The sequence below is a fragment of the Trichomycterus rosablanca genome, chromosome 11 (assembly GCF_030014385.1).
Source record: "Trichomycterus rosablanca isolate fTriRos1 chromosome 11, fTriRos1.hap1, whole genome shotgun sequence".
NCBI lineage: Eukaryota > Metazoa > Chordata > Actinopteri > Siluriformes > Trichomycteridae > Trichomycterus > Trichomycterus rosablanca.
The window spans coordinates 39,421,934-39,442,280 of NC_085998.1; the positions used below are offsets into that span (position 1 = coordinate 39,421,934).

Genomic DNA, 20,347 nt, shown 5'->3' on the forward strand with positions numbered 1-20,347 from the left:
TTCACATTAAAAGGTCTTTATGTGGTCATGTCTCAATAAAGGCTCCAGCTGATTTGTGGTCATTTATTTAAAGGCATTATTTATGTATCTATACCCACAACAAATGTACATTTATGTGATAATATGGTATTAAATTGAAGTAGAAGTAAAATTCAACTTTTTGGATTTTTAATTTATTGTTAATGGTGTTGTTCATAACTCGTAAGAGATCAAACCAAAAAAATGTGATTACAGCAAATTGTAATATTCACATATTTAGTGGTTTATAGAATATTTACAAAGGACAAACATTACAAAATTTGTTAATTTTTTAAATTGAAATATGGAGAAAAAGAGCAAAAATCAACAAATGGTAAGCTTTCACTTTACATTACAAAACTTCTTATTTTCTTAAACAGGAATATTTACACTGACAGCTCAGTTAAAAGCTCATTTTCCCATCATCTGTTTTTTGGTGTTCTTCTCAGGTTTCAGGATGATTATGTAACATTTAGGAAGGAAAATACAGAACAACAAACCAAAACTTGAGGCCAGAATAGCAAAAATCTCCACAGCTACAGTAAATTTACCAGGTGAACTGACATACGCTGGAATAAAAGTGATCCAAACTGCACAGAATATCAACATGCTGAAGGTGATAAATTTAGCTTCATTAAAATTATCAGGAAGTTTTCTAGCTAAAAAAGCCGAAACAAAACACAGAAGAGCCAAAATCCCGATATAACCCAGAACAGCCCAGAAACCCACGCTTGAGCCAAGGTGGCATTCTAAAATAATTTTTTCTTTAAAGTATTTTAAATTTTTGAAGGGAAAAGGAGGAGATATTATTAACCAACACACACAAATAATAACCTGTATTAAAGTAAAAGCAAGAACACTGAGTCTCTGCTGTGGAGGCCCAAACCATTTCATGATGTTACTGCCCGGAAGTGACGCCCTAAACGCCATCAAAACGACTACCGTTTTCCCCAGAACACAGGAGATGCAGAGGACGAAGGTGATCCCGAACGCTGTGTGGCGCAGCATGCAGGACCACTCCGAGGGCTGACCGATGAAAGTAAGTGAACAGAGGAAACACAGAGTCAGAGAGAAGAGCAGCAGGAAGCTCAGCTCAGAGTTGTTGGCCCTCACAATGGGGGTATTTTTATGTCTAAAAAATATAACTGCTATTACCATTGTCATGAACGCACCAATAATGGAAACCGTTGTTAGCAAAATTCCCATAGTTTCCTTATAGGACAAATACTCAATTTCCTTCCTTATGCATTCATTCCTCTGTGAATTTGACCAGAAGTCTTGAAAGCATTGTTCACATTCAATAGAATCTGCCAAGAGTGATAAGAAAATAGAACATGAGGTTAAAATCAAATGCTATACATATACTTATTGCAAGGCTGTGCCCATGAATGAAACATTGTTTGAATAATCTTAACATTAGTTTATTGAAAAGGACATTTTGTGCATATCTAAATATTAGTATGTTACAATCACAGAATATATTGTTATTACGGCCTTGACTTAAGACAATGAGAGGTGTCTACATACTTAAAAATGACATGTCTAAACAGCTTATTCTTGGTTAGCTTTCTATTTAAGTTTTGGATAGTTTGAATATAATACCTGTTATATTACTGATCTCTCCCTCAGCACATGGTATACAGTCAAAGCAGCAGATCGGTTTTCCTTTCTGTACAGCTTTTCTCATGCCAGGAGGGCAGCTCTCACTGCACACAGATACTGGAACCTGCAATAAGAAATGTTTTTCCTACATTTAATACTTTAAAGATTATATTTTAATGTTTTTTTTTAAAGCCGACCTACGATTCCCCCCCGATGCTCACCTGATTAGTATTTAGAGCCCACATAATAGATTGTGTGTTTACCACCAATCGATCGTCACCAGGTTTAGAGGAGTCATAAATTCCAACTGTGACAAATTCATGTTTCTGGTCCTTATTTAAATGCCAGTTTATTATTTCGTACTTTGCAACAGGGTCGCCGTTCTTATCAAAATATACTTCCTCACCGTCCCTGGTTTTAAAATGCACTTTTCTGAGGTGCTCCAGAAACTAGTGAAATAGAAAAGTATTATAGAAAGTATGAAAGTGTATATAGTATTTAAAGTGTGAATTAGCAGCACTGAGCACTGTTAACTTACTGTAAAAGGATCAGGCTGGTTCTTTGTAGGACAGGTTTCCTCGCAACCAAGAACTTTATGTAAGGTATGGGCAATGGCATACACCCCTTTATACACATTACTAAAGATTGGCATCAGGGTCATGTCCGTAAAGGTGTTTTCCACATCAGATAGTCTCTCTTTGCCGGTACAGACTGATCTGAAGTCCTCCGAATCATTCTGCATTGAATATTTACAATTGAACAGAGTTTCCCAGAACTCAGTAAAAATGGAACCCGCTGCAGATTTCAGTGAATGTACATCTAGAATGAACTCTTTCAGCCCGGTCACTTTTGTGTGTGGTATAGATAGCCCTATGGCTCCTCCAAGTATGTGGTGTTTATCCATTGTGGCCAGTTCTGATTCAGAAATCCAAGCCTCAGTTCCTACCCACTGGTATCCAGTGACGTTGTGCTCGAGAAACAGAGGCAGCAGGGTTTCCATGTCCCAGCTGTCAAGAAATCCCACTATCACCCGGGACGTGGAGCTTTTAATCTGTTCAATAATTCTCAGCACTTTTTCATGTGAGTACGTTCTAAAAAACGGAAGGGAGTATTCTAAGCAGATGCCCAACTGCTCTGCTGCTTCAGTAAACGTAGCCATGCCGTTCTTACCATAGTCATCATCACTTCTTATTGCTCCAACCCAGGTCCAACCAAAAAACTTGACCATCTCTGCTAGCGCTCTGCTTTGGTAGTAATCGCTGGGCACAGTGCGGAGAAATGAGGGATATTTGCTTTTGTCACTGAGACACTCACATGTGGAATAGTGACTGATCTAAAATGAGATTTACACAAGTGTCTTATGTGTTATGGTCGGATATATTATACACTATAATACCATGTACATCTCATAGCAAAAACAATTGATTTGCCACATAATTTTGCCATTTCTATTTTACAAAAACATATATAACATCGTTTAAATTACTGTTCAAATCAAACACATGAAATTGCATAAGATCTTACTAAGGGAATGCTGAAGGGTCCGATACTCTTCGCAATAGCCATGGACACTGAAGAATAAGTTTCTCCTATTATGGCCTGTACCTGGGCTGGTTTTGCACAAAGCTCTTCGAGGTTTGAGTTTTCATTTTCATTAATAAGCGTCATGGCCACTCGAACCCCTATTGTTGTTGAGCTACAGGTGTCATAGATCTTGTAGCCCAGTGAGACTCCAGGCAGTAAGGAGGAATTGTTGTTGATCTCCTCTACTGCATAAATCAGGGACTGTGAATACTGGAAAGCTCTAAAATCAAGACTGATTAAACACAAAACACAAATAAAATAGATTATTTAAGGATGATAAAATATATAATGATAAAATATCTATCAATCAAGCTGTAAAATTCATCCAGCACATTACATTTTACCACTACATATGCTCACCTGCGAATGCTGCTTACCTCGTGCACTTTATCGGTGCTGGCTTGAATACATACGACAAGTCTATGCTATCCCAATAACTATGAAATGGAAACATTCCACCCACTATAATATCGCCATTCTTCTGCAGCTGTGGATATGTTGGCTCTCCTTGCAGTATACAAGTAGTCCCATTACCTCTGGAAAAACTGATAATGGCCATTATTACATGTAACAGAGTAAAGATAGACTCCATCTACCTATCCAGCTATAGAATAAGTAACAGTAGATCTAGTACGTTCTAGCTCAGAGGTCTTATCTGACAGATTAGAAAGTATTTTGGGTATTTATAGAAATGGATTGGCAAATTCTCTGTGGTGATATTACACTGGTGGAACAAAAGAGGTGTGACCCAAATGTGAGAGGGAATAATGTTAAATAGGTTGGCCTTAACAGCTTTTTGGCCTAAATTAACCACTGGATTTAGTGTGTTTGTTACTGTTTTGTGCAGTTTTGCTATTAATAAAACAAACCAAAAAATATTTTAAATATTTGGCCATATAATACACATTGGTGGTCTATATCTTCCTTAATGAGACTTTCAGCAGTTTTCTGATGCACTTGTTCTCAAAAGCCTGAATGAGTCTTCAATGTTCAGGCTTCACATCCATGTGAGGCTACTAGCCAGACCAAGGCTTTCATCAGTTGCTTGGTAATGGTGCCAATTGACTTGTTTTTCCATACCCTTGTCAGTTTGACCATCACCACCACCACTGATGTCAGTAACGCATTACTTAGTAACGCGTTACTCTAATCTGACCACATTTTTCAGTAACAAGTAATCTAACGAGTTACTATTTCCAATCCAGTAATCAGATTAAAGTTACTTATCCAAGTTACTGTGCGTTACTATTTTTGCAACTCGGGGAGTGACGTCTGGCCAATGCGACAATTAAGTCACGAGCTGCGTCCGAAATCGCATACTTACAGAGTATGCACTAGATTGGAGGAAGTATGCACTACTCGGCCGGTAAAGAAGTACATACTTTCAGTACAGAAGTGTGCAGTATGCAAACAACACCGCTACGTACTACACGTGGGGACGTGATGACGTAATATCACCATAGTTACAGACTCATTACAAACCCCACTCGCCAAAATTTTTGATATTTCTCGTCTTTTTGTTATTTATTTGTCTTTAAAAATTTTATTTTATTTATCTTTCTTACACCTGTGAACAGAGGACGCCGTTTTCCGCGTCTTTCTTGTTTCTTATTCCGCTTCAATCGCCTACGCAGCTCCAGTTGCATTACGGCAGCTGCTGAATGTAACTAATAAAGTAACTTGTAATCTAACTTAGTTACTTTTAAAATCAAGTAATCAATAAAGTAACTAAGTTACTTTTTAAAGGTAACTATGCCATCACTGACCACCACCCATTGCCGTCTGTATTGATAGTCTACAGCTTAAATATAAGGAGTTCACTTATTCCAGTCTTCTACTTTTTACCACAATCTACAGCACTTCTTCAGTGTTCATTATTAAAGCAATAAGCCACGAGAGGCCGTGCATTACTGTGATTTTAGCACGGGGATGACGTTTTTGGAACGACGCGAAGCGGAGCGCCTAAAACTTCTTTCCCCGTGCTAAAATCATAACAGTAACGCACGGTCTCGAGTGGCTTATTGCTTTTATAAAACGGCGGTCAACAAAAAATATAATAAATACAACAATGTTTAATTCATAAATGTATTTATTGTGTATAAACTTACAATAAAGCGTTCTTCCGCGACGCAAAATAGTTCGATTAACAGTGTTGCTAGGCAACATGAGGGCGAAAATAACATTAACTTTTGTATTCAGTGGCGTATTAATATGGAATGATGTGAGGTGGTCCTAGGTGTGCGTTTATCGGGGATTTTACAACGGCTTCGAACGCGGCTCAGCCAATCAGATTTTAGGACCGGAACTATCCGTTTTATAAAACTTGTTTTGCTGCATTTATCAGAATGTTGTACTTCTTCACCAACCTGTAGTTCTTCTGATGACGTGACCATAATATGTCATCAGCATACCAGAGATTAAAATTAATGCATATCGCTACCCTATACAGTCACCCATGCTAAAAAGCTCCAATATAAATACTTCTTCTTTATACCTAAAGGTACCTTGAACTTGCAGAACTATTTAGTAATTCCAAAGCACTAGAACTTCCACCATGCAAACCTTAGTCTTGTACCCAAGAAATACCTTACGTTACCATGCCCTCTTGTGGTAAAATGTATTTACTGTTCATCCCTGAATCTCATGTTACGGTGAAATATGTAAGGCTCTGCAGGTGAGTTACCCTTGGCCATCTACTGTTCCACCTGCATGTGGTTTCTTTATGTAGATCCGACCAAAAACTGACCAATAATAACAAGGTCTTCTGCCAAGAACTGACCAATCATAACCAGGTCTTCTACCAAGAACTGACCAATCATAACCAGGTCTTCTACCAAGAACTGACCAATCATAACCAGGTCTTCTACCAAGAACTGATGATGATGCCACGGTATCCAGGGCCTCTCAACGGACGGCGGCCAATAGAAAGTCTATCCACTAACCGACCACTGGCCATTCACGGCCTGAGATTCGCAGACGTCACGGTATCTGGGGGACATAGCAACGGACGATGGAATTTTTCAACTAGTGCTTCTTGGCAAGTCAAGTATAAAGTATGTGCCCTCTGGTGCCGAATTAAATGCTTGTTTGTTTTAAAAGGTCAGAATATAGTTTACCCTTTAAATAAAATCAGCTTTGTGGTAATTAAATGCCCCAAAATGAACATGTTCCCCGAGATAATGGATGATTTAGGGCAGCTATCTATACAGCTGGAATGGATCTTTTCTTCAAGTGTGATGCTTACATGATCCTTATTTATTCACTTTTGTATTTCACAGCAAATTGAATGAAGTAAACAAATATTTTCATTTTAAAACATAAAAAGGTTCATAAACAGGATCATTATTGCGCTACACTACTGAGCAGGCGACCGTTATGGAGTTGTTTATCATGAAACCAAATCCTTGTGGTAACTGGTGTACACTGATTCCCTTTCTAAATAAAAGCTTCCTGTTTAAGACTTGATGGGGTACATGGTTTGTCTAAGAGATGGTTGTTTGCTTTATAGGCCAGACTACAGTGACCCTTATATAAAGTACAAATCTGACAGAACTTTAAACTATCTTAATGTCTTTTATTAGTCTTTTTTTATTTTTAAAAATTTTTTCCCACAGAGTTTTCTCACCATACCAGCTCAGTCTTCAATCAAAGACTCTAGTGTAATATAGTGCCGAGTCCAGGTGCTGCCAGTTTAGCTTACAAGCAAGGTGGTGACTGGGCTTTTTAACTCTGACTGAACTACAGAACATAGCACCACAGTTCTTGTTTCCTGGTGAAGTGGTGGATGTCAAATACCCCATTACCGGTTTACTTTTTACTCATTAGGCAATAAAATTATTTCTACAGACTTGAGAATAAAAGTGTTTTACACAAAATGTGACACAACGTTTTAGTTCCTCGTGGTTAGCACTGGTATTTACCTTGCAAATTCCCCATAAAAACTATTTTATGTCTTAATAAAATTCTCCACATTTTATTACAAATTAAATCGATTTATAAATTGGTTAAAATATGAAGAAAATGAGCTTTCAGTTAATGTTACAAAAAATCATAAAATATGTTATACAAGTAAAGTGTAAACTTTATTGATAGTTTCAGATCTTTTATGCACATTATATACATTTTCTGTAATTTAATGTATATTAAACAAATATTTACACTGACAGCTCAATAATGTGCTCATTTTCCCATCAGTTGTTTTTTGGTGTTCTTCTCAGGTTTCAGGATGATTATGTAACATTTAGGAAGAAAAATACAGAACAGCAAACCAAAACTTGAGGCCAGAATAGCAAAAATCTCCACAGCTACAGTAAATTTACCAGGTGAACTGACATACGCTGGAATAAAAGTGATCCAAACTGCACAGAATATCAACATGCTGAAGGTGATAAATTTAGCTTCATTAAAATTATCAGGAAGTTTTCTAGCTAAAAAAGCCAAAACAAAACACAGAAGAGCCAAAAGTCCAATATAACCCAGAACAGCCCAGAAACCCACGCTTGAGCCAAGGTGGCATTCTAAAATAATCTTTTCTTTAAAGTGTTTTAAATTTTTGAAGGGAAAAGGAGGAGATATTATTAACCAAAGAACACAAATAATAACCTGTATTAAAGTAAAAGCAAGAACACTGAGTCTCTGCTGTGGAGGCCCAAACCATTTCATGATGTTACTGCCCGGAAGTGTCGCTCTGAACGCCATCAACACCACTATTGTTTTACCCAGAACACAGGAGATGCAGAGGACGAAGGTGATCCCGAACGCTGTGTGGCGCAGCATGCAGGACCACTCCGAGGGTCGACCGATGAAAGTAAGTGAACAGAGGAAACACAGAGTCAGAGAGAAGAGCAGCAGGAAGCTCAGCTCAGAGTTGTTGGCCTTGACTATCGGTGTATTTCTATATCTAAGGAAAATCGTTGCTATTATCAGTGTCATACATGCACCAGTTATAGAAACAGCAGTTAACAAAATTCCCATCGTTTCCTCATAAGATAAAAATTCAATTTCCTTCTTTACACATTTATCTTTGTTTGGATTTGACCAGTAATCTTGCTGGCACTGCTCACATTCAACAGAATCTGTTATGAAGGGACAAAGAAGTTACAGTTAACAGTAACAGTTACATACTCAGAACAACAATGAGACATAATTCTGTACTATTCTATCAGATATATAGAATGAATACATTATATACCTGTCATGTTGCTGATTTCCCCTGCAGCACATGGAATGCAGTCAAAGCAACAGATCGGTTTTCCTTTTTTCACAGCCTTTCTCGTTCCTGGTGGGCAACTTTCACTGCATACAGATGTTGGTACCTGTACCCAATATAACAGGGTTTTTACCCATTTATTTAATTAAATATTATTTAAACATAATAACAGATAAAATGTAAAAGTAGCTATACTTTGTAAGAATGATATATATGAAGAAAAACCCTCTGAACTTACCTGATTGCTGTATTTTGCCCACACAATAGAGGCCATGTTTACTGTTAAACGGTCATGAATAGGAAAAGACGAATCATACAGTCCAACAGTAACAAATTCATGTTGGTGCTCTTTACTTGTTTGCCAGTTTATTATTTCATACTTTCCTGGGGGGTCACCGTTTTTATCAAAATAAACTTCTTCACCATCTTTGGTTTTGAATCGAACCTTTTTGAGTTGCTCCAGAAACTAAGAAAATAAAACAAAGATTCATTAATCATGGCTGGTTACCTGAAGTACTAAAGTTTAGAACAGTGTCTGAGCATCTTACTGTGAGAAGATCAGGTTGGTACTTAGAGGCACAGGTTTGTTGGCAATTAAGAAGGTCATGCAGGGTATGGGCAATGGCATAAACTCCTTTATACACATTACTGAAAATGGGCATCAGGGTCATGTCAGTATAAGAGTTTTTGATCTCGGACAGTTTCTCTTCTCCTGTGCACAAAGGTAATTCTTTTGAATCGATCTGCTTTGTGTATGTACACCCAAACAAAGCTTCCCAGAATTTAGTAAAAATGGCACTGCCTACAGATTTGAGTGGTTTTATATCTAAAATAAAGTCCTGCAGACCGGTTACTGTTGTTTTGGGGATAGCCAGGCCTATGGCTCCTTGTAGCATGTTGTGCTTGTCCAGTGTGGCCAGCACTGAATCAGAGATCCAGCCTTCAGTTCCGACCCACTGGTAACCAGTGATGTTGTGTTCAGCAAACACATGTAGCAAAATCTCCAGGTCCCAGTGAGAAAGAAATCCCACTATTACTCGAGAAGTGGAGCTTTTGATTGTTTCAACAATTCTCATCACTTTTTCTTGTGAGTAGGTTCTAAAAAATGGAAGAGAATATTCCAAACATATTCCCAACTGCTCAGCCACTTTAGTAAATGCAGCCATCCCATTGTTACCATAGTCATCATCTCTTCTTATTGCTCCAACCCAGGTCCAGTTAAAGTGCTTGACCATCTCTGCCAGTGCTCTGCTCTGATGGTAATCACTGGGAATAGTGCGCAGAAATGAGGGATATTTGCTCTTGTCACTGAGACACTCACAGGTAGAATAGTGACTGATCTAAAATTGGATTGACACACATTACAATTAATATTCACACATGATTTTTACAATATTACACATTAAACCACAGTCATGAAACACATTTTTACACGTAAATAACATAGTTGTGTTGTCATGTTCATAAAAACCTACAAAAATTCTTACTAAAGGCATACTGAAGGGTCCGATACTCTTTGCTATAGCCATGGATACTGATGAGTATGCTTCCCCAATTATGGCTTGAACCCTGGCTGACTTTGTACATGGCTCATCTAAAACTGATTTCTTATTCCCGTTAATCAATGCCATTGCTGCTTTAACACCCAGTGCTGTAGAAGTACAGGTGTCATAGATCTCGTAACCCAGTGAGACTCCAGGCAGCAAAGACGAGCTGTTGTTGATCTCCTCAATTGCAAAGATCAAGGACTGTGAATACTGGAAAGCTCTGAAATCCAGACTGGTAAAAAAAATAAACAAATATACAGATGCATTATTGTAGAAGAAAATCTAAGAACAACATTTGAATAATTAACAACAATAATATAACTGATACATTTTTAAATGCTATTTCTTTTACTTATGCTGCTTACCTCATGCAGTTTATTGAAGGTGGTACAATAGTATAGGTCATGTCTGTGATCTCCCAGCCACCATGGAAGGGAAAAATTGCTCCCACTATGATATCCCCATCCTTCCACAGCTGTGGGTACACAGGTTCTCCCAGCAAGCTGCAAATAGTCTCATTAGCTTTAGAAAAATTGATAATGGCTATTATCACATGCAAAAGAGTGAAGACAGACTCCATCTACCTACAGCACGCTAAAGTGTAGGTTATTATCAAGAGCATGTACTAAGACCTGTCTGATGTGGTATTGTGGTATTTATACCTTTAGATATGCTCATTCTCTATGGCAAATTTACACTCGAGGGCTTTTGTCAGTGGAGGTGTGACTTTTACATCTGCAAAAATAGACTTTGATATTTACCATGTTTTACTGTTCACTGAGTAGAACACAATAAAGTGCAGTAATGTTTTCTAACAATGTTTTTATCATCAAATTTATTTTGTTGACTTTTTACAAACATCTATAATGTATTCTGTATTTTCACATATTTTATCAGGGTCTTTATAACCCACCTGTTTGCTGTTATAAGAAAGCATTCTAAATCTATGTGGCGTCTGAACGTACAGATTTTCATTTGAGGCTTTAAAACTAGACAGTATAAATAAACCTATTTTACTAACAACTTAAGTAACTGTAAGTCTTATTAAAAATGCAATTTATTTCTGATAGTTTTACTGTGGCATATTCTGCACTTCAGTGACCCAGATGCCAGAGAGGCCAAACACAACACAGTGGTACCAAAGAAAAGATGCAGGGAGAGAAGGCTGGCATTATTACTCGCAAGAAATGCAAAAAAAGGAGAAGAAACCCAGTAACCAGTAACTGGTACTGTGAAGAACCAGCCATGGTGACACTGGCTGACTGGAAGGCCTCATTGTCTGCATGAGGTTATGGAAAAAAGCTACTAAATGAAACTCCCAACACACACAAAGACCACTTTTTTATTCATTATTAATTCATTTATTTATTTTAGTTGTACATTTATATAGTATATACAGATTTATTAATTTGTTTATTTACATACATGTATCATATTGTATATCTATTTTAGAATACATTTAGAGATGTTAAATTTATATATACTTAATAAGTTAATATACAACATAGAAATACATTTATAATTAAAATGTTTACATTATACTTGCGTAAATTGTGATTTTATAATATAATCTTAGTGTTTTTAAAATTGCTTACAAGGCCTTTATTAATTAATTTTTGTCTTTCGCAGCAGGTTTATTAAAGTCAATAAATATTTTCATTTTAAATAATGAAAAGGTTCCATAAACAGAGAACAATGAGGTGTGTGTTTATCCACATTATTAAGCCGGTGAGCGTTATGGAGAGCACAGCATTAAAGAGTTGTTTCATACGAACCGATTCAGTAAAGAGAGTTTGTTTTTATGTTATATATATTTTATTAGTTAAATGGAACGTCATCAGCACTCGGATCCCCCGACAATATATTTCATGTTAACAATAAGAACTTTTTACACAGAACGAGCTTCATTATACCGGTTCAGTCTTCATGCAATTAGAGATTCGGCACAATGAACCGAGTCCAGGTGCTGCGAGTTTAGATAACGAGCACGGCAGTGACTGGTCTGTGCGGTACTTACTTTTAACCTTAAAGTGTACTTATTTGTACAATAATAATGCATTTCTTTTATTGTGGGTGAGATAAAAACATTACTTGTGTTAGAATTTTAAAACCTGTTAGGATTTTGGGACAGATTTCACCCTGTTTTGTGTGTTCTTAATGGCACACCTAATGCCAGTAGGCCTCATGATGGACATGACATTCTGCACGTACACAGAAAACATTAGCATAAGAAAGCAGAAGATGGAACTGCACAAACAAGAGATGAAAGCTGTTTAGGCTCAAGTAAGGTGACGACCCCCCTTTCTGAGGTCAGCAATCGGCCTGGGTGTTAAACAACAATCTAAACAAAGCATGCAAAATAGGAAGTGTATGCAAAGCTAAGCCTTGGTTAGAGTAAACTAGTTTTAACTGGTAACCTAAAGAGACAAAGATTTTAAGTTGGGGCTCTCTGCTATAAAAAGGAAATTCAGCACGGAGGCGAGAGAGTTCCTCTTGATCTGGTGGCATACACAGGCTGAGAGAAACTTGCAGGCGAGCGCTCACTGCAGAGCTCAGAGACTTCCTTTCTTCTTTTCTAAATAAACAATTATATTTTAGTAGCTAATTTTGAGGTCCTTGGTCTTCATTCAATAAAAAATTTCATCGTAACACTTGTATGGTGTAAAACGTTATATAGTTTAACTTTGTGGGATTGCTTTTTAAATGTCGGATAGTTTCCATGATTGTTGCTGTTTATTTTCTGTGCTTATACGTGTGAGTTGTTTGTCGCCAAACGATTCAGTAAAGGGAGTCGACTCTCCGATTGACTCATGACGACTTTATGAACGGGTTTTATGTTTTAAAGAATTTATTAGTAAAATGGACGGTGAGCAGCTCTCAGATCCTCCCGACAACACTTCTCACCTTCACACTAACTTTAAACCTAAACCTAAATATCTTTTCTTTTAACTATATTATTTTTCTCACAGAGCGACCGTCATCATACCATCTCAGTGTTCAAACAATCAAAATGGCGGGTCGTAACTCACTTACAAATAATACTTTTAATAAAGAAATCGAACTGATGCTGAAAGTAGCAGAAAAGTTATAGATTTATTGAGGATTACACGTGAATACAAAACAGGGAACAACTTACTCATATTGCTTACAAGTTCGCTATTTATACACAAGGGTTGGCACTGGTCTTCACTTTGAAACTTCTCCATACACTTTTATTTTAAACTCATATTAATGATGTAATTACTTAAGTTGTCATTTTTAAGGCATGTCAGAGCTGCTTTGTTCATCTGTTTATCACATAACCAAGAGGCAATAACTGTTGTTTCATGAAGGGTCTAGATGTGTTGGATAACTTTTTTCTTTTAATAAATCTTCTTCTTGTTCCTCAGCCTTTGTCCCGTTTTTCGGGTTACAGGGTCGGCATTTCCGGCTTCTTCCCGTTAGGGGTCGCCGGCGGGATTTGGCACAGTTTTTACGCCGGATGCCCTTCCTGACACGACCCTCCCTATTCATCCAGGCTTGGGACCGGCACTACAATGCACTGGTTTGTGCATCTAGCGGCTAGGTATCTATAGGATATAATTAGTGTTAGTATAGGAAACAATTCAGTGTTTCCAGTTAGCCTGGTGGCATGTTTTTGGACTGTGGGAGGAAACCGGAACACCTGGAGGAAACCCACGCGGACACGGGGAGAACATGCAAACTCCGCACAGAAAGGACCCGGACCGCCCCACCTGGGGATCGATTCCAGGACCTTCTTGCTGTGAGGCGACAGTGCTACCCACTAAGCCACCGTGCCGCCCTATTTTTCTTTCAATAAATAAAATAATTGTTGATTCTAATTTCTCCTCGGGTTGATCATTATTATTTGTTTTCTTGGGCCGTCTGTGTCCTAAAATAAAGATTTTATGTGATCATGTTTCAATAAAGGCTGCTGCAGTTTTGTGAACATGAATTTAAAAAGTAATTTCAGTTATTTATTGTTATATTAAGACATCTTAGAGTTTTGTAATATTTATAAAACACCACATCACACATGGAGAAAGTGAGCTTTCAAGTCACATTACAAAACATGTTTAAAAGATGTTATTTCAGTTAAATGTAACATTTATTGATAATTTCAGATCTTATTTACATTGTAGTAATTTTCTGTAATTCAATGTGTATTAAATAAATATTTACACTGACAGCTCAGTTAAAAGCTCATTTTCCCATCAGTTGTTTTTTGGTGTTCTTCTCAGGTTTCAGGATGATTATGTAACATTTAGGAAGAAAAATACAGAACAGCAAACCAAAACTGGAGGCCAGAATAGCAAAAATCTCCACAGCTACAGTAAATTTACCAGGTGAACTGACATACGCTGGAATAAAAGTGATCCAAACTGCACAGAATATCAACATGCTGAAGGTGATAAATTTAGCTTCATTAAAATTATCAGGAAGTTTTCTAGCTAAAAAAGCCAAAACAAAACACAGAAGAGCCAAAATCCCGATATAACCCAGAACAGCCCAGAAACCCACAACAGAACCCAGATTACATTCCAGTATGATCTTTTCTTTGTAATGCTTGAGATTTTTAAACGGGTACGGAGGAGATATTATTAACCAAAGAACACAAATAATGACCTGTATTAAAGTAAAAGCAAGAACACTGAGTCTCTGCTGTGGAGGCCCAAACCATTTCATGATGTTACTGCCCGGAAGTGTCGCTCTGAACGCCATCAACACCACTATTGTTTTACCCAGAACAGAAAGTTGAGAAAAATGAATATTAGGCTGTTCAAAAAAATAGCAGTGCATAAAAATTTATCTATAACATGAAAACATGTTTGAGGTTTCACTTTACTTTAAATTACTGAAACTAATATTTAATTGTTTCCGAGATCTGTGTTGCATGGAGTCGACCAACTTCTGGCACCTCTGAACAGGTATTCCAGTCCAGGATGATTAGACGACATTCCACAGTTCTTCTGCATTTTTGGGTTTTGCCTCAAAAAAACGTGGTTTAGATTTCAGAACACAAGTTCTCTCTGGGATTGAAGTCAGGGGATTGGGCTGGCCACTCTATTACCTTAACCTTGTTTGTCTGTAACCAAGATGTTTTGGGTCATTGTCATGTTGAAACACCCATTTTAAGGACATTTCTTCTTCGACATGATTTCCTCAAGTATTCTGATATATTTAAATTGATCCATGATCCCTCATATGCCATAAATAGGCGTAACACTAATGTATGAAAAACATCCCAATATCATCATTTTGTACCACCATGCTTTACTGTCTTCACAGTGAACTTTGGCTTGAATTCAGTGCTCAGGGGTCGTCTGACATACTGTCTATGGCCACTAGACCCAAAAAGAACAATTTTGCTTTCATAAGTCCACAAAATTTCTCTTTGGACCAGTCAATGTGTTCCTTGGCAAATTTTACCCCATTCAGGACGTCTTTTTCTTAACAACGGGACTTTGCAAGGAGTTCTTGCTGGTAAATTGGCTTCACTTAATCATCTTCTGTACTTACTGGTAACTTCAGATGTTCCTTGATCTTTCTGAAGGTGATCACTGGCTGAACCTTTGCCATTTTGGCTATTCTTCGATCTATTTGAACAGTAGTTCCACGCTTCCTTCTGCGTCTTTCAGGTTTTGGTTGTCACTTCAAGGCATTTGAGATCATTTTAGCTGAGCAGCCGATAATCTGCTGCACTTCTCTGTATGTTTTTCCCTCTACAATCAACTTTTTAATCAAAGTATGCTGTTCATCAGAACAATGTCTGGAACGACCCATTTTACCCAGTATTTCAGAAGGAAATGCGCTATGACCAACCTGTGCAACATTTGCCCCCTCCTACCTTAAATAAGGGCCAAAATTGACACCCGTTCTTCTGCAGAATTAATGACTTTACCAATTGAACTCCTCACTGCTATTATTTTGAACAACCCCCTTTCAATTAATGCTTCGATTACTCAGAATGAGCGGCATGCATGTCCTAATTGTTGGGTTTGTTTTGTTTTCATTACTCTACTACACTTTCAGGTAATTTTTTGCTAAAACATTGATTTATCAGGTTAATGGTGTTGGACTGCTATTTTTTTGAACACCACTGTACATACTCAGAACGACAATGAGACATAATTCTGTACTATTCTATCAGATATATAGAATGAATACATTATATACCTGTCATGTTGCTGATTTCCCCTGCAGCACATGGAATGCAGTCAAAGCAGCAGATCGGTTTTCCTTTTTTCACAGCCTTTCTCGTTCCTGGTGGGCAACTTTCACTGCATACAGATGTTGGTACCTGTACCCAATATAACAGGGTTTTTACCCATTTATTTAAGTAAATATTATTTAAACATAACAACAGATAAAATGTAAAAGTAGCTATACTTTGTAAGAATGATATATATGAAGAAAAACCCTCTGAACTTACCTGATTGCTGTATTTTGCCCACACAATAGAGGCCATGTTTACTGTTAAACGGTCATGAATAGGAAAAGACGAATCATACAGTCCAACAGTAACAAATTCATGTTGGTGCTCTTTACTTGTTTGCCAGTTTATTATTTCATACTTTCCTGGGGGGTCACCGTTTTTATCAAAATAAACTTCTTCACCATCTTTGGTTTTGAATCGAACCTTTTTGAGTTGCTCCAGAAACTAAGAAAATAAAACAAAGATTCATTAATCATGGCTGGTTACCTGAAGTACTAAAGTTTAGAACAGTGTCTGAGCATCTTACTGTGAGAAGATCAGGTTGGTACTTAGAGGCACAGGTTTGTTGACAATTAAGAAGGTCATGCAGGGTATGGGCAATGGCATAAACTCCTTTATACACATTACTGAAAATGGGCATCAGGGTCATGTCAGTATAAGAGTTTTTCATCTCAGACAGTTTCTCTTCTCCTGTGCACAAAGGTAATTCTTTTGAATCGATCTGCTTTGTGTATGTACACCCAAACAACATCTCCCAGAATATAGTAAAAATGGCACTGCCTACAGATTTGAGTGGTTTTATATCTAAAATAAAGTCCTGCAGACCGGTTACTGTTGTTTTGGGAATAGCCAGGCCTATGGCTCCTTGTAGCACGTTGTATTGGTCCAGTGTGGCCAGTAGTGAATCAGAGACCCAGCCTTCAGTTCCGACCCACTGGTAACCAGTAATGTTGTGTTCAGCAAACACGTGTATCAAAATCTGCAGGTCCCAGTGAGAAAGAAATCCCACTATTACTCGAGAAGTGGAGCTTTTGATTGTTTCAACAATTCTCATCACTTTTTCTTGTGAGTAGGTTCTAAAAAATGGAAGAGAATATTCCAAACATATTCCCAACTGCTCAGCCACTTTAGTAAATGCAGCCATCCCATTGTTACCATAGTCATCATCTCTTCTTATTGCTCCAACCCAGGTCCAGTTAAAGTGCTTGACCATCTCTGCCAGTGCTCTGCTCTGATGGTAATCACTGGGAATAGTGCGCAGAAATGAGGGATATTTGCTCTTGTCACTGAGACACTCACAGGTAGAATAGTGACTGATCTAAAATTGGATTGACACACATTAGAATTAATATTCACACATGATTTTTACAATATTACACATTAAACCACAGTCATGAAACACATTTTTACACGTAATTAACATAGTTGTGTTGTCATAGTCATAAAAACCTACAAAAATTCTTACTAAAGGCATACTGAAGGGTCCGATACTCTTTGCTACAGCCATGGATATTGATGAGAATTCTTCTCCTATTATGGCTTGAACCTTTGCTGACTTTGTACATGGCTCATCTAAAACTGATTTCTTATTCCCATTAATCAATGCCATTGCTGCTTTAACACCCAGTGCTGTAGAACTACAGGTGTCATAGATCTCGTAGCCCAGTGAGACTCCAGGCAGCAAAGACGAGCTGTTGTTGATCTCCTCAATTGCAAAGATCAAGGACTGTGAATACTGGAAAGCTTTGAAATCCAGACTGGTAAAAAAAAAAAAAACACATATACAATGCATTATTGTAGAAGAAAATCTAAAAACAACATTTGAAATCATTAAAAACAGTAAAATACCTAATTCTATATTTTTCACTCATGCTGCTTACCTCGTGCAGTTTACTGAAGGTGGTACAATAGTATAGGTCATGTCTGTGACCTTCCAGCCACCATGGAAGGGAAAAATTGCTCCCACTATGATATCCCCATCCTTCCACAGCTGTGGGTACACAGGTTCTCCCAGCAAGCTGCAAGTAGTTTCATTAGCTTTGGAAACATTTATAATGGCTATTACCACATGCAAAAGAGTGAAAACAGACTCCATCTACCTACAGCACGCTAAAGTGTAGGTTATTATCAAGAGCATGTACTAAGACCTGTCTGATGTGGTATTGTGGTATTTATACCTTTAGATATGCTCATTCTCTATGGCAAATTCACACTCGAGGGCTTTTGTCAGTGGAGGTGTGACTTTTACATCTGCAAAAATAGACTTTGATATTTACCATGTTTTACTGTTCACTGAGTAGAACACAATAAAGTGCAGTAATGTTTTCTAACAATGTTTTTATCATCAAATTTATTTTGTTGACTTTTTACAAACATCTATAATGTATTCTGTATTTTCACATATTTTTTCAGGGTCTTTATAACCCACCTGTTTGCTGTTATAAGAAAACATTCTAAATCTATGTGGCGTCTGAACGTGCAGATTTTCATTTGAGGTTTTAAAACTAGACAGTATAAATATCTAAATTATGCTTTTTAAATAAAGCAAATCCTATTTTACTAACAACTTAAGTTATTATAGATCTTATTTAAGACATTGGCTTACTGCCTTTAATGGATTTACTTTGGTGATACTAACCACAACCACAGATTTTTTCGTCAGACCTTAAAATCCAATGAATTAAGAAAAAGAAATGCTATTTATTTCTGATAGTTCTACTGTGCCATGTTCTGCTTGGCGCTGCCAACCCAGCTACAACTGAACCCTCTCAGGTCACACTTCAGTGACCCAGACACCAGAGAGGCCAAACACAACACAGTGGTACCAAAGAAAAGGTGCAGGGAGAGAAGCTGGCATTATTACTTGCAAAAATGCAAAAAAGGAGAAGAAACCCCTACACTTCAGCAGTACTTCAGTAACTGGTACTGTGAAGAACCAGCCATGGTGACACTGGCTGACTGGAAGGCCTCATTATCCCGCATTATTACATTATTAAGCCGGTGAGCGTTATGGAGAGCACAGCATTAAAGAGTTGTTTGATACGAAGCGATTCAGTAAAGAGAGTTGACTCTTCAATAGTTTGTGAGGATTTTATGAACATGTTTTTATGTTATATATATTTTATTAGTTAAATGGAACGTCATCAGCACTCGGATCCCCCGACAATATATTTCATGTTAACAATAAGAACTTTTTACACAGAACGAGCTTCATTATACCAGTTCAGTATTCATGCAATTAGAGATTCGGCACAATGAACCGAGTCCAGGTGCTGCGAGTTTAGATCAGCCTTTCTCAACTGGGGTGCCGTCAAAAATATTCTGATAGCGATGGGTCGTTCGCGAACGATCCGATTCTATAGAACGGCTCTTAAAAATGAACAAAAGGAACCGAGTCGCGCCTCTGGGAGCCGCTATATATATTTTTATTTCTGTGCCGTTCAGACTGTAATCCACCCATTCTGCTTCCATCAGTGAAGGGAATCGATCAGTCATAATAAGAGCTGTTCATTATCGAAATTCAAACCCGAAAACGGAGAGCGGAGAGCGAGCGACACACACACACACACACACTCACACATTAATTTATATATTAAAATATTAATATATAAAGACACACACAGAGAGAGAGAGAGAGTGAGCGACACACACACAAAGAGAGCGAGCGACACACACACACACACAAATAGAGAAAGATTTAGAGATTTTACATTATTTTATTTATCAATACATCAAATACAAGAGAGAGAGACGCACACACACACACACACACACACACACACAGAGAGAGAGAGAGATGCACATACACACACAAACTGATCGTTATTACTACCTCATTACTGTAAATATTATAATTTTTATTGTTATTATTTTGCACTGTTTTTATTAATATTTTATTCTATTCTATATTTTTTTGCACATGTAACTGTTTTGTATACATTTGTTTTTTCGTATTGTTATTTTTATTATTTCTCTGTAACTGAGCTTTGGCAATATGAATGTCTTTATTTGTCATGCCAATAAAGCTTCTTTTGAGTTGAGAGAGCCGTAACCGAGCTACAGAGAGAACATGCAGAAAAGAAGCAGTGCTCTTAGTATAATGACAAACAATTGAGAAATAAACTATAAACATGTTTAATTATGTTAAATCCGATTCGTTCATGGCGCAAA

At 37.4% G+C, this 20,347-nt stretch overlaps 3 protein-coding genes across 3 annotated transcripts; all 3 read right to left on the bottom strand.

The window, feature by feature from the left end:
- Positions 1-429: 429 nt before the first annotated feature.
- On the bottom strand, positions 430-3,796 carry LOC134323418 (extracellular calcium-sensing receptor-like). Its single transcript, XM_063004945.1, has 6 exons — positions 3,582-3,796; positions 3,145-3,436; positions 2,159-2,953; positions 1,842-2,069; positions 1,621-1,744; positions 430-1,325 (listed from the first exon to the last, which is right to left on the bottom strand). Exons 1-6 carry the CDS (start codon positions 3,794-3,796, stop codon positions 430-432), a joined length of 2,550 nt encoding a protein of 849 aa, XP_062861015.1.
- A 3,587-nt stretch (positions 3,797-7,383) lies between these two features.
- On the bottom strand, positions 7,384-10,540 carry LOC134323419 (extracellular calcium-sensing receptor-like). The gene is made up of 6 exons (XM_063004946.1): positions 10,326-10,540; positions 9,901-10,192; positions 8,962-9,753; positions 8,652-8,879; positions 8,396-8,519; positions 7,384-8,279 (listed from the first exon to the last, which is right to left on the bottom strand). The coding sequence occupies exons 1-6, from the start codon at positions 10,538-10,540 to the stop codon at positions 7,384-7,386; spliced, it is 2,547 nt and encodes an 848-aa protein (XP_062861016.1).
- Positions 10,541-14,163: 3,623 nt separating this feature from the next.
- Positions 14,164-18,272, bottom strand: LOC134322966 (extracellular calcium-sensing receptor-like). The gene is made up of 6 exons (XM_063004371.1): positions 18,058-18,272; positions 17,643-17,934; positions 16,704-17,495; positions 16,394-16,621; positions 16,138-16,261; positions 14,164-14,708 (listed from the first exon to the last, which is right to left on the bottom strand). The coding sequence occupies exons 1-6, from the start codon at positions 18,270-18,272 to the stop codon at positions 14,164-14,166; spliced, it is 2,196 nt and encodes a 731-aa protein (XP_062860441.1).
- Between the last annotated feature and the right edge of the window lie 2,075 nt (positions 18,273-20,347).